At 40.3% G+C, this 14,393-nt stretch overlaps 2 protein-coding genes across 2 annotated transcripts in view; one reads left to right on the forward strand and one right to left on the reverse strand.

The window, feature by feature from the left end:
- LOC145452069 (tyrosine--tRNA ligase, cytoplasmic-like) overlaps nucleotides 1-14,393 on the reverse strand; it is a 539,006-nt gene that overhangs the window by 434,924 nt on the left and 89,689 nt on the right. The gene's annotated exons all lie outside the window — the stretch shown is intronic.
- On the forward strand, nucleotides 9,655-13,217 carry LOC145452629 (uncharacterized). Its single transcript, XM_080330814.1, has 3 exons — nucleotides 9,655-10,126; nucleotides 10,324-10,550; nucleotides 12,509-13,217. The coding sequence occupies exons 1-3, from the start codon at nucleotides 9,870-9,872 to the stop codon at nucleotides 12,637-12,639; spliced, it is 615 nt and encodes a 204-aa protein (XP_080186940.1). The 5' UTR covers nucleotides 9,655-9,869; the 3' UTR covers nucleotides 12,640-13,217.

Below are 14,393 nucleotides of genomic sequence, written 5' to 3' on the forward strand. Positions count from 1 at the left end.
ACACTCTAAGAAATGCCGTATGATACCCGAGTTTTTGCTGTAGTGAAGCGTACTTCAGAATTGGTATTTATAGATATAAAACGGGTCACCGGATAGAATGTCCTGGTTGATATCGCGTGGAAATACGTGAAAACGACAGGAAAGACGTTCGATCTACTGGCGGTTATGAGTCTAACATTACGAGAGAAAACGATAGAGTTTATACTACAGCAGAGTACGAAACGATGGTTGTAAAGTTTAGCCAATGAGGGAAACGACTTGCGGAAAAGTCGTGGGACGAAAAGGGGGATATCTTTCTAGATCAGAGGTCTCGAACACGCGACCCGCGGGCCGCATGCGGCCCGCCAGAGCATTTTGTGCGGCCCGCGACGACATTTTAGATTTTTATTATTTTGAAAATATTTAAGTGTCACATATATCTTTTCGGTTATAAAGTGAAAATTCCCTCTTAAATTGCTCCGAAAGCCTGCAACTATTCATCAAACTTCACTATCAAATCAAATGCGAACGCTACCATGCAGTGGAAGATTCACTATTTCGTCACTTCTCCAATTCATGATGACAAACCTGACCCTTAGACAATTCGTGACTGAAATTTGTGATTTGGACTCGGACGCGAGCTTTCTTAGAATTGCTCAGACTCGGGCTAACTCGATGGCGAAATGAAAATGACTCGAGTGGACTCGGAGTGACTCGGAATGCCGTGAATTTGTTAGAAACATGGACGCATAATCGCGTATCAGTGGAACAGTAATAGATCAGAAGGTCGCAGCTTGGTATTTCGCTATCTAAGCAAGTAGTTATGGCAACCATTGGCAATATGATAGTTATACATTTTTGGTCGCTAAACCATGTTATTATATAAGGTCTCTTAAAGGTCGTGGTACGCTCCAGTGATGTAATAACAATGGGCTGTTCGGCGTTCCGACATTTCAATCACTAGGACACATTCATTAATATATTTATATTATTTGAAGATATTTATTTGGCCATGAGATTAATAAATAGCCTAGGCCTACTTATCAGAAGTATACCCGAATCCTAGATTGGAATTACAATGCTCAACCTGAAAATGTTTTGATATCAGATCAGTCTCTATTATCAATCTGTTAAATTCAAAATATTCATAGTAGCTGCAAAATTATAACCCGATAGGTTTTGTGATGGCATCATACATTTGTCCACCCATATGGTGTCTATATCTTATAATTAATATACATCAGGTACAACAACAATTCTATTCAAATAGGTATAAATGGCCTAATGGAAAGGCATAGAATACCCCTATAAATGCTGCGGCCCGCGGCGTCGTCAAAACTGGAAAACTGGCCCGCGAGCACATTTGAGTTTGAGACGTCTGTTCTAGATCGAACTCCAGTTTTACGTAACACAGTTTGTGAAATTTGATTAGCCATGGAATTCGGTTCCCGAAATCGTCAACGTACGCAAAAGACTGAGATATATTTCTAAAACTTGCGCAATACACAAAACGATTCTGGCTTTGACTATAGTTACATATGTACGATACCATGTATATGTTGGCCACATATAATAGTCATATTAATATACTATAAAGCAGTGCTTTTCAACCTGTGTGACAGTTCGCACTTGTGCGAATGAAAAAAATTGGTGCGAATGACGAGGATGGTGCGATCGGTGCCAATGAAAATCCAGGATGATTGCGAATGACGAAGGTGGTACGAACGGTGCGAAAGAAAATCCCGGATGAGTGCGAATGAAAATTGTTAATAATAACACTGGTCAACACAGTTTCTGTTGACTTTGATCAGGCAATTGATTTTGACTAACTTCTGGGCGCTGAATTCTAAATAAATGACTTCCGTTTTTCTCTATCACGTCAAGTTTTTGAGTTAGCCCCCCCCCCACAATGCCTCAAAACCCATATAATAACAGTACTTTTAATATTTTGTGTTTATTGTATACAACGTTTCAAAAACTACAACCAGTCCAAAGTAAATCATTAGACTTCAAATAAACATTTACACTGCTTTATTTGGTTGATTTAAACTGATGTTGCTTGTACTGGACAAATAAAGTGCAAGTTTCAGTGTCCAAATTCACGCTAAATAACCCATAATTCTGTAGGTTGTCTAGTTCAGAGGTGGTCAAAGTAGTCACCGTCGCTACTCAAGTAGAAGTAGAAGTAACGCCGAAATTTCTATTCAAGTAGAAGTAGGAGTGGTGGTTCACAAGTAAGTAAGTAAGTAGATATTCTACGCTTATTTTTGCCTACAAAACTGAAAACTGTCAAGTAGAAGTAGAAGTAGTCTAAAATCATAACTACTTAAGAAGTAGTTTGAGTAAGCAAAATCTACTTCAAGTACTTCAAAAAGTAGAAGTACTTCGTTACTGACCACCTCTGGTCTAGTTTGATACTCGAGCAATAGTCAGCTAACATATGTAAGTTCCAATCGACTCTGGTATCTTATCCCCATCATCTTCAGATGTTGGGGGACATTTTCTCCTTGGCCATCTCTGACTATTATGTCGAGGGTTTCAGGGAAATTATTAAGATATATTTTCTTAAATGTCTGCTGTCCGACATAAGCATATGGCAGTGGCATATGTGTATCAGGGTTGCATGTGCTGTGCATCCTTATTGTCTGAAAAACAAAGAAAACACAATATTTCAAAGCTGACACATGCGATCCAATCGTGCTCGTGATATTGCACCAAATTCTATGTTTCTGTATTGTTCTCAATGTTTCTGTATTATTCACCAAGACTAACTGAGTGTGCAATTGTTACTGCACCTAAGACGTTGCCATTTTGGAGAATGCCAACCTTTAGGATTCCTTTTGAGCTACCTATAGGCATTTGTCATTCACTTGAGTTCTAAATGGGGATTCCTAACTCCTCCAGTAATCCATGGGGACAGTATCATGCCAATATCAGTATCACGGCAATACAAAAAGCTACCGAAAGTAGGCCGACGAAGAAAGGACTGATTCTCCTAATCGAAAGTGAGATACCTTCTCTACCTTGCGAAGTAATCTTTTCTCACTTCGTAAGGATGTTAAAAGTTATGAAAATTTCGATTCCAAGTCTCAAAGCCCATGTCAGATCAATAACTTGTGCTGATGGACTAGTCTACATTCGGAATCATCTTCAATTTCAAAATCTACATCATTAGCCCTGCTTTCGCCAAGATCGTCATCTTGATCCAAATTATCGAGCATATAGCAGTTTGAAGTTACACTGGATAAGTTGAATGGTGCATTGGACCTATCGCTGAAAGTAAATGTAATTTTACTTTTCTTGCCATATCCTGCAGTCTGCATCAAATATGTGTGTGAAATATCTTCGGTTGGTTGCATCCTCTAACCTAAAATGGGAGAAAGAATCGGCCTAGATTGATACCACTACCTTTATTCCTAATAATTCAATTGAACCCTTATGGCTAGATAACTTATTATATGGTAAAAATGTGGATTTCCATATGGTATGGAAAAGTAATATGGCTAAATTCGTGAAAACTTGCATATTTTGGGCATATGTCGTCGAGCAAAAACTTGACGTGATAGAAGAAAACCTATGGCATTCTGGAGTCAGCATGCCGAAATTAACCTAAATCAAGTGCAAAATCGAAATCAACAAATTTTTGTTCAAAATTGTTGCCCAGTGTAATTGTTAATTTTTCTGACCTGGACTAATTCAAATAAACCTAATAGAAGATTCAGAGGCAGTGTAACTTTTGTTGCTGCGACGCAATAGTTTGTTTGTTTTTGGGGTATTTATGGTGGTTTTCGACTACTATGGTAATTTACAGCAGGCCGATATTCTTCTTATTTTTCGCAACTGCCGACTTATAGCACGGCTCACGTCTAGGCTTTTGTAAGACACCACTGACGCGGATGACGTGGCGAGGGCGACGCAATGGAAAAACGTTGTTCAACTTACGACCCACCATTAATCGTAGCTCTGACAATCCATAGTGACTGAATATTTCCGCACTATTAATATTACGAACCAAAAGCCTAGTTTGGAAGCTTGTGCAGTGGCAGACATACAGTATATCAGCCCGTCAGAGCTTGCGACAAGCTGAAAAAATGACGTTAAATTGATTTGCTGCTTACTTTCCCTACCCAATCATCATACTTTCGTATTACCTGTTCGATTAGTGCGAGGCACGAAGATAGTAGTAAATACCATCATTACAGACTTCCATTTTCAAGTTACTATAACGCAAATTTTTACCCCTTCAAGGTTTATTAAAGCATGGACCAGTGGTCGACACGATGCCAGAGCTATCTCTTAATATGTACTTAACATTTTTTGAATTTATTGAAACAATCCTATGATAGTTTTCATAAATCTAAGATCAAGGTGTTGGGTAAGCAAGACACGCAGAAAATATGGCTTTATCATGAGAATTCATGATAAGATTTGTCCGACTGTTTTTCTTCTTCTGGAAAACATGGTCGAAGACCGTTGGGATGAACTACTGTGGAGGGGGGACTCGGGATGTACAGCGAGCGAGTTCAGGTCTATGAGACTCATTCCTTTCGAGGCCAACTCCTTCTGCGTCGGGTCAAATGAGGACGTTTTGACCAACAAACGGCTGATACAATGCGGTATCAAAAACTAAGCGTCGACAAAACCTTGCCCAAATAATGACCGATGCTGGATGGCCAAGCCATTCGATATGAATATGCTCCGTTCTTGCCACGGAATAGTTCCGTTCTTGTAAACCAGGGATGTAAAACATACGGTCCGATTTAACTGGCCCGCGAAACCATTCCGAGCAGATTGAAAAACGCTGGTCTTATCCAGCACATTTTTCACAAATGTTGATTTTTTTTAAAAAGAAGATACTTCCGGTAAATATTCCCTGAAGACAGCAAATGTCGAATATGTTCGCAGACCACATTATGATCACCCCACTATCGTGTTTTGGTTTCACACTTGTTACCACGATAGGAACAAATCGGCGACATCGACTCCCAATTTCGAAAAAGGAAAAAAAGTGCGCATTGAGTTGAGTTTTTTGGAGTAATATGCTAAAAAGTAGTTATTCACAGAAGCGAAAACGACAATGCTTGACCGGAATATGAAGTTTACAAGGATAACATATTATTAACATATAACAATATATAAATAATTGTTCAAATATCAGTGCATGGTCCCGCTGCTGTATCATTTCTGACTCAAAAGGTCCCCGCAATATAACGAAACCTGAATCGTGATTTAATAAGAATACAATAAATTCAAAGTTCACAGTTTACAGACTACGACTAAAGCAAAGAGAACATAAAAATAAGTGGACTTGTATCGTCGTTACCGCCACTGTTTTAGCAGCAGTTCAGTGCTCATACGTGTATTCAACAAGCCAATCATCATCGTCAATTATATTGTTCGCGAATAAAGGTGTTGCCACTTGGTAGAATAAAACCGCTATGATCGGTGATACATTGTAATATACTATATATGCTTGATAATAAAGTATTTACGTGAAAAGCAAAGCTTGCGGCCTGCGACCATTTGGAAGGTTTGAATCCGGCCTGTGACGTAATTTGAGTTTGACACCCCTGTAATGTAAACTGAGTAGACAGTAGTACAACTGCGACAAGCAGATGAACTTAATTCACCTTAATTTGAAATCACGTGCGTCAAATATATTTTCTAGAGCTGTGCTGGATAGAATTGTGGTATTTTAAAAATGAATTTATTTTCATGGGTGCGGCTCGGGTCGTGAGATGCCACAAAAACTCAGAACTTGGTGGTAGTCCAGAAACCTGCTTTAACGTTATTAAAATATTATGAATTCTCAATTTAGATTGAGCTGAAGAACAGAACACACAGTAAAGTGAATTTATTTGCTCTTCCCACATACTCGCGAGACGGAAAATGGGAAATCGAAAAAAAGAAACAGTTGGAGCAACGTATTATAAGGTAGCGAGCTTTACTGTGCCTACTCTCCTTGATCGTTTGGACCTTATTTTCCAAGACATATAAGGAAAAAGCCTCAACACAAACAAGTGGGTTTTTCAACCTTTCGACATACTGGAGCTTCACAGACCTTTTTTTCAGCTCTCAAAATCGATCTCTTTCAGCAAGTATTTTTCACTCGTGAAAACTCAGGGTTGTAATGAGTGATGACTCGAGTCATGACTCGACTTGACTCCAGTCATTTCCTTAAAATATGGAATGTATCGACTCGACTCGAGTCAATCTGTGTATTAACACGAGTTGGTCTCGAGTCATTGCGCATGACTCGAACCAAGTCATATGACTCGAGACTAGACTCTAGACCAGCGGTTCTCAACCGGGGGTCCGCGAGACCTCTAAATTTTTAAAATGGTTGATAAAGAAATTTTTATTTTATTTTTTTAATTTGAGAAAGCATGAGACAGTTTCGCACCACAACTGCTAAAACCTCGTGACTCATATCATCACAATAATCGTCTGACATGAACTATCGTAGTGTGGAAATTCATTTTCATTGCCAATTTTCCAATAACCCGCCGATACAAACATATTGCTGTTTAGAGACGTTTTGTTGGGGTTTGTGGAAAAATAAAAATATTGAGATAGTAACGTCAATCAGGGTGATTTCGTAATGTCTGCGAAACCTTCTCAATTTAAAGTTGTCAGTCGCGTCAAATTAGTGAACAGTCGTTTGAAATAAAAATTTCCGAAGTATTTCTCTAATTTGTCCCAATGCAGGGATTGAAACCTCGCCACGAAATTCATTCTATCCTGTGATATACATAACCACGATTTGAACAGCTTCTTGGAGGTACAGAACTTCAATATTCAATTCAATAGTATATTCATTATTCATATTGAAATGAACCCGAATATTTTCGGCTGACACTCGTCATAAATCGGACAATGATATACCTGCTCTTAAAGCTCGGCTATCAGATTTGGCGCATTCTTATTGCGGATGCCCTATCGATAAGGCTGATTTTTTGATGAACAAGGAGTGTTTCGTTGCTATCAAAGCATTACGCTCCAACCCTGAAATTCATATCATCAGTTATATTGGTATGCGGCCTTGTCTTATTAATGTTCAATTGTTCATGGTCGAAAATGTTTGCTTGTAAATATATATATGTAAACCCGAACAGAACAAGTCGTTGCATGACAGTCTTTCTCAGGTTGGAAAACTTATATCCATTCTTTGGTGCATAAAATTTGTCTATACATTTAGATTACGATTTCACTTTGACGGTAGAAACTCTCTGCGGGCCAATCAAAATGTCGCCGCGAATTCGGCTCGCGGTCCGTATGTTGCCCATCCCTGCGCTAGATGCTGGTCGTGATATGTCCATAAACGATATGTTTCTTCATTTTGGTGCCATAAATGTTGCGATCACACCAAAAGTATCGTCGGAAGCGTTATGCGTTAGTATTGCATTAGTCTCCATCTATCTTTGCGGAAATGGTTTTCGGCACTCCTCGTTCATATCAAAACGAAGACGCGGATTTTCAAGACACGACCACGTACTTCAAGAAATACAGCAGCAAAATTAGCTTTGGAATAATAAAAGTCTACCAATTTCTACATAAATAGTATGATGTTATTTTCAAAAAAATCATTATTTTGCTGTTTATCACAAGCATACAGTTCATATTTGCACGAGACGGATGAAGGTTGCACCATAATAAAGCTAAAATTGAACTAAAACTTGAGGGGGTCCGCGAGGGTCCGTGACGCTCAAAAGGGGTCCGCGAAGCCAAAAAGGTTGAGAACCACTGCTCTAGACCAAGATCGACATTTCATTGTAATTTCGATGAATTGAAAAGTAACTGCCCTTGGAATTGAGACTAGAAACTACCAAAAGTAAGGGAATTAGAATACTTTAAATGCAAGACATTCTATATCACCAAACAGAGTTATAAAAAGTGGGCTTAACATAAGACTTTGAATGGAAACCGAGCAGTCAACAGGATGACTCGGACTCGAACTCGAGTCATAATACCATGACTCGGACTCGGCCCTCTGCTCGATGACTTGGACTCGGACTTGACTCGGTGGTGAATTAAAAATGACTCGACTCGACTCGAGTCAAAACTATGAAAGTGAGATTGACTTGTGACTCGGAGCCTTGCTACTTGGTTACAACCCTGTGAAAAATACGTTGTATTTTGGATAGCAGTGCTTAACGGATTTTAAGACATGGCCGTCCAAGCACTAATAGACGCTCTTGTACAAAACCCAACTACTTATGTTTGGCCGATAGGGGATTTAGTGACATGGTTGAAATCAAAACGCGCGAAAATAGCAGCCTTTTGAATGAGACACTTGATAGCTTAAGATAGATAGTAGCAAATTTGTAGCACATCTGAGCAAATAAATGTCATATTTACATCTTCTTTTTGTACAACAATTTTCAGTTAGTTTGTGCGAATGAAATTTATTTTACAAAAAAAACGTGCGAATGAAGCTCAAAAAGGTTGAAAAGCACTGCTCTAAAGTCCAAGACACGGTGACAGAGTCAACTGCAGCTCATAGTTCGCACAGTGGGATAGTATTTTTTTTAAATCTCAGATAGCCATGTGGCGAGATAGCGCAGTGGTATAATCCGCGGCTGCATCACCCATGGGTGCGGGTTTGAGTCCGAACGAGGTCGACTTCTGAATCCCGATACCCCGATACCTAAGTGTTGGAGGTTTACCTATAGGCTCCTCCTCGCCACCTCATCCGCGTCAGCGCTGTCTTACAAAAAGCCTAGAGGTGGGCCGTGCCATAAGTCGGCAGTTACGGAAAATAATTGAAGAATATTGGCCTGGTGTAAATGACCATAGTAGTCGACAGACACCATGAATACCGAAAACAAACAAACAATTCAGATAGCCATTCTACCGATGTGATCCCCACTGTTTCAACCTATTTCATATGATCTATTTTGGGCATAGAAAAAAAATCTTGAAAATTCGTTTCAAATGTGCTGGATATTATAAGCGTTTTTCAATATACCTAGAATTGGTTCGTGGGCCGGATGAAATCATCCCCAAATGTTTTCGACGCCTGTCTTTTCATTATTATAGCAAACTCGTGGTATTGTTTCATTATTACCCAATCGCCCGATCGAATAATGACTTTTTTTAGGTTAGATTAGGTTGGACAGATTTACGTTGGGTGTTCCAACGTCATTGACGCTGGTGATGCGGGCTTGATTATCGGCGGCAGCAGCCAGAGATGAGCGGATTTGAAATTTCTATATCCTAATTCAATCCAAATCCGAACATTCAAATCCAAATCCAAATCCTAATCCATAACTTTTTCATATTGAAGTCCATGTCCAGTCCTAATCCGATTCCAACTGGAAATTCAGAAAAAATACTAATTTATGCAATGGAGGGATTCTAAAATTTTCTTTCACAACCAACGATTCACTTGATTCAAGATAACTCAGTAACCATAGGTACATTAATAACTGATTTGAATAAAGTTTGTCGCCATTCGCCACACGACATTTCAATCTCCCAGAAAATAGGTAAATCCAATCCAAATCCTAATCCGTTCTGAAAAAATGTCTTATCCAAATCCAATCCAAATCCGACAAAATTTCACAAATCCTGTTTTTTAAAAACCTAATCCTAATCCATGCTCATCTCTGGCAGCAGCACGTCCTGAAGGATTGCCAAGGGATCGTGATTCGTGATACGCCGATTGAGTATTATCATGGAAAACTGAATGGGATAGAATGGTGACTGCGTGGCCTGTCAATCAGATACGGTTGAATGACAAGTCATCGAGCAAATTAGCGCAGGCGCGAAACCGTGTTTTGCTCACTATGGCGAGAGCCGTGAGACCGCCGAGACTTCGGCATCCACAAAGTTTCGTTTGTTAGCTGTGATCGGATGTACCATTTGATCTACTATATATATATATATCTATGTTTTGCAGAACTATATTGGTACTTATTTACAGCTATCGGATATTGGAAATGCCTGCGAAGAATTGTGCCGTCCCTGGTTGTAATACTATAAGCCGAAAAAATAGTAATTCAGCACTCTTTGTCATTTACAGGGTAGATCTCGCAAAGGACGAACAGGAAAGGCAGCACCGATCGCAACTACGTTGTTTTATGTTGTCCATGCGTGATTCTACGGATAAAAGAGATAATATAATCAGTCAGCTTGATAGAGAATCGTGAGTTACGGAATTCCTTTTCTGTTGTGACAGATTATGATCTGTAAATGGTATGGGAGGTGTTCCGCCAGGCTAGTGCATGCCAGTATGATATCAAAGCTGGATATTTATATGTACTAAGCGCAAACCAGTGACCTATACGTTGTTACTGGCATCATGCAATTATTCTTTCATGGACCATTTATGTTGTTTTTAAGAGCCACAATATGTGATCTACATTTCCGGCCAGAAGATATCATAGCGGCAAGTGCTTCTGGGAGACGTCGGCTGAAGCTGGGAGCCATACCTTGCCTCAATTTGCCTAAAAAGTCCGCATCATTCTCTTCCCCACAAAGGAAAGAGCCAGCTCCCAGAAAAGCTTGTGCTAAAAAATTCTATTATCTAAATGTTGCCCGATTGAAAAAGGACGCATCTCTTATTCAAGGTAGGTGAAATTCAGTGGCGGCTCGTGACAATATCGGGTGGTGGGGCAAGGGCTGCAAGCGACTTTTTATCAAGATGACGTCACAATGACGTTTTCCAACGTAAACAAGTAACTTAATGATGGTACGGTAACATGAATTTCCCGGCAACAGTGATTTTAACGTATGTGCCACGAGAGGTCCGCTGGTGAGCTGTGACTTGAAGTGTGGTAACTGCGTAAACGGCGTACGGAACAAAGATTCAACACGGTTCATGTTCGCATTAGACCTGACTAATTATCTGCAGAAATGGAAATGACTATAACTCGAGAGATAGCGTAAGCCTAATTGGAAAGGTCAACGAATTCGGACAGATACGCAATTGTTATCTCATAGATTGGGCCTGTCCTATTGAATCCAAAACATCATTGTAAAGGACTAAGAATAGCAGCCTCGGAAATTTGGTCTCGGTACAGCATAAGAGATTTTGGCCTTGAAACTGGAGACTGTAACACGACACATACGTTTTTATTACTGTCTTATAGGTCTGCTGCGAAATCGCCGTTGAAAAATATATTACCGAATAAATACGTGGATGAAAGCCTTAAACTTGGTACACTGTTACATGACATTATCGAGAAGTGGCCTCATGGCCCTTTTCGGTATGGTACACTGTCAAAATTAATGCGAACAGACCAACACCGGATTTTGCGTAAAATTTACTGAGGAATAGGCTGATCAAGTGACGAGGGGTTGTACGCAAATGGCTTGAAGGCCACAATTTCACGGTGAAATTGACATTGGAGAATATACGATCAAAGTAAATATTTGAATGCAAACTGAGAATGATATCATCATCTCACTTAACGTTACCGCAGATACACCGGCTTTTGCGTGAAATCCGCAATGTGTTGTAGGCTAAAGTGTCAGATCGGAGCACATCTTTACCATACTCGACCTTGATAACGAAATTACTGCCCTAATCATTGAGTGTCAACCTTGAGACTTGGCACAGCGTTCGATACTAAAATCAAGACATACCGTGCAAAAGCTTATGACGGATCTAGGTAAGGAGCATCGTTAAAATCAATAGAGACCAATACCGGCTTTGCGTATAATCTGTTAGCGATAAATGACGAGTCAGCTCTCACTCGAATTAGGAAACGAAATTACCACTAACACAGTTCAGTGACAAACTTAAAACTTGGTACAGCGTTCGATACTAACATTAAGACTTACCGTGCCAAATGTCATAACCGATCTCAGTATTGAACACCGTCAAAACCAATGGATACCAATACCGGCTTTTGAGTAAAATCTGTTTGCGATACATGACGGATCAGCACACACTCAACTTCGGAAACGGAATTACTACCCTAAACTTTAAGTAGAAACCCTGAAACTTGGGGCAGTGTTAAATACCACCATCACGACATGACATAACAAGTTTCAAGAGTTTTCATGGTGTGAAACCCCATTAAAATCGACCTATACCAACAAAGGTCGACTAAACGCATTTGACGGTAACAGAGTTCAGCTATAGATACGATTGTTACATCACACCTTAAGGGCACATAGCTATCGTGCCCCGGTTGCTCGGTAATTTTATGAATAGGAGAGAGTAAATCACCGTTTCTTTATTATGCGCGGTTTTGAGAGAATAGACAGTGAAAGCTTGTTATGAGCGCTACCGGGGCAAGCCCCGGCTAGGCATTCGCAAAGCGAAAACACAGAAGAGAATTTGATTTTCGCATAAACTTCGCTATATATGGGCATTTACAAGCGAAAGGACAAGAAGTATACGATTTTCGCTGTGATTTCGGTTTATATAGATAGGTGTGCGTCTATAAATGGTAAAGAATTGTTATTGAACAGAATTTTAGGTGGGGCAATGCCCCAGTTGCCCTATAGGACGAGCCGCCACTGGTGAAATTTAGAATCAAGTTGGATGCTAATTTGTCACTTACTTACTGTTCAGCAGGTGGCTGGGGAGCATATAAGAGGAAGGGAAAGCTCTATCTTGATTTGGAGGAAGATGATCAGCATATTCAACCTAAAATCGGGTCAGTTTTGGATTTGCTCCTCCTAAGGCCTGCAGGCGTCTACAAATGAATAAATTTACGAAATTCCTGAGCTACTCTCAAATACAGGTTTATAGATTGAAAACAGCCCACACTTTTTGCACTGCTGCACATATGGTTGAAACGTATCATAGATTGAATACCAATTTGTAGCCTATATATCTATCGAAAATGCGACCAGCTTATGCCAACCATGATCGTTGATCACTCATGTCTTATCATTACAGGATATTGTCTGATGGTGACTTGTCCATCGTATGCTGCCGTATGATCTTATTTTTCAGATGAAGATGACCGGCCACATGACGCCGCGGACCATGCAAGAAGATTACAAAATATGAACCATGCTAGGAAATCACAAAATCTGAAGAAAAACCGAAAACTGTCACTGACACCCAACCTATTTGCTGGATATGAAAGGGTCATGGCGACCCGGAGATCTTTCATTCTAACCGGGTTTATACTTTGGTCTCCGTGGTGCCTTCATGCACCAATCTGCTCGTACCAGTTGTGCCCCGGACAGCTCTGCATAACTGGCTAACATCTAGCGAGTGTATGATAAATCGTCAATATACTTGATAATTTGTCAATATACAATACCACACATGATGACTGTTGCAATGCTCATTTATTGCTCTGATGAGAAATGAAAAGATTGCATGCCTAGAAGTCAACAATGCTCATGGTGATATATATAGTATTGTACCCTACACTTTCATGTGGGAAAAGTTTGTTAATATTCGCATCGTCATTGAACCGTCATTCTTGTAATAACGTTTCTTGTTGACCCTGCGATCACATACTTGTTGCAATGAGATGTCAATCCTTAGCAGCGCGGGTAGAACATGACAATCTGAAAAATATAGCAGATTTATAAACTAAAAAGGACACTGGCAGTGTGTTCAACTAAATCACAATGTGCTGCAAGGCCAGTGTCTCGTCCAGATTAGCTAAAATCTACATTGTAAGATATATGCCATCAATTTTGAAATTGAAAACATTGTAAAACACTTTCGAATCAAGGTTTTCCCTTCAAATCACCACGTGTACCCTGGCTTACTTTATTCGACTCTCTTTCCGAAGCTTGTTACCTAGCTACTTTGTGAAGGAGTGACCCAACACTCTAAGAAATAAGCCAATGACATAGTCTATCACTAGTTTGGAATTGACATTAGTACACGTTAGTAGTATAGTAGATCGGTGGCACATCGCCATTGGTTCTTATGGGCCCGCTCGCATGTCGCCGCGAAACTCGTGTTGGCATATCGCGCTTTTAGACCCCCCTTCCGCTCGCACATCGCCATTGGTTCTTACGGGTGCGTTCGCATGTCGCACTTTTAGGTATAGGCATCTCTCGCACATCGCATGGAAAACTCGTGGTGGCACATCGCACTTTTAGGTATAGGCATCTCTCGCACATCGCACGGAAAACTCGTGGTGGCACATCGCCCTTTCGGGTAAAGGCATCTCTCGCACGTCGTACTTTCGCATGTCGTGCTTTCGCGTATAGGCTGTGTTGGTGATTCACCATGCGTTCTTATGGGTGCGGTCGCATGTCGTACTTTCGGGTATAGGCTGCGGCGGTGACTCGTATTGAAAACTCGGGGTCGTGATTCGTACTTTCAGGTATAGGCTGCGACGGTGAATCGTATCGAAATACTCGTGTTGGTGAGTCGTATTTTCAAGTATAGACGGCGTTGGTGAGTCGTATTTTCAAGTATAGACGGCGTTGGTGAGTCGTATTTTCAGGTATAGGCGGCGTTGGTGCGTCGTATTTTCATGTAT

Source organism: Botryllus schlosseri, chromosome 12 (genome assembly GCF_051294905.1).
Source record: "Botryllus schlosseri isolate E-star chromosome 12, Bs_hap1, whole genome shotgun sequence".
Lineage (NCBI taxonomy): Eukaryota > Metazoa > Chordata > Ascidiacea > Stolidobranchia > Styelidae > Botryllus > Botryllus schlosseri.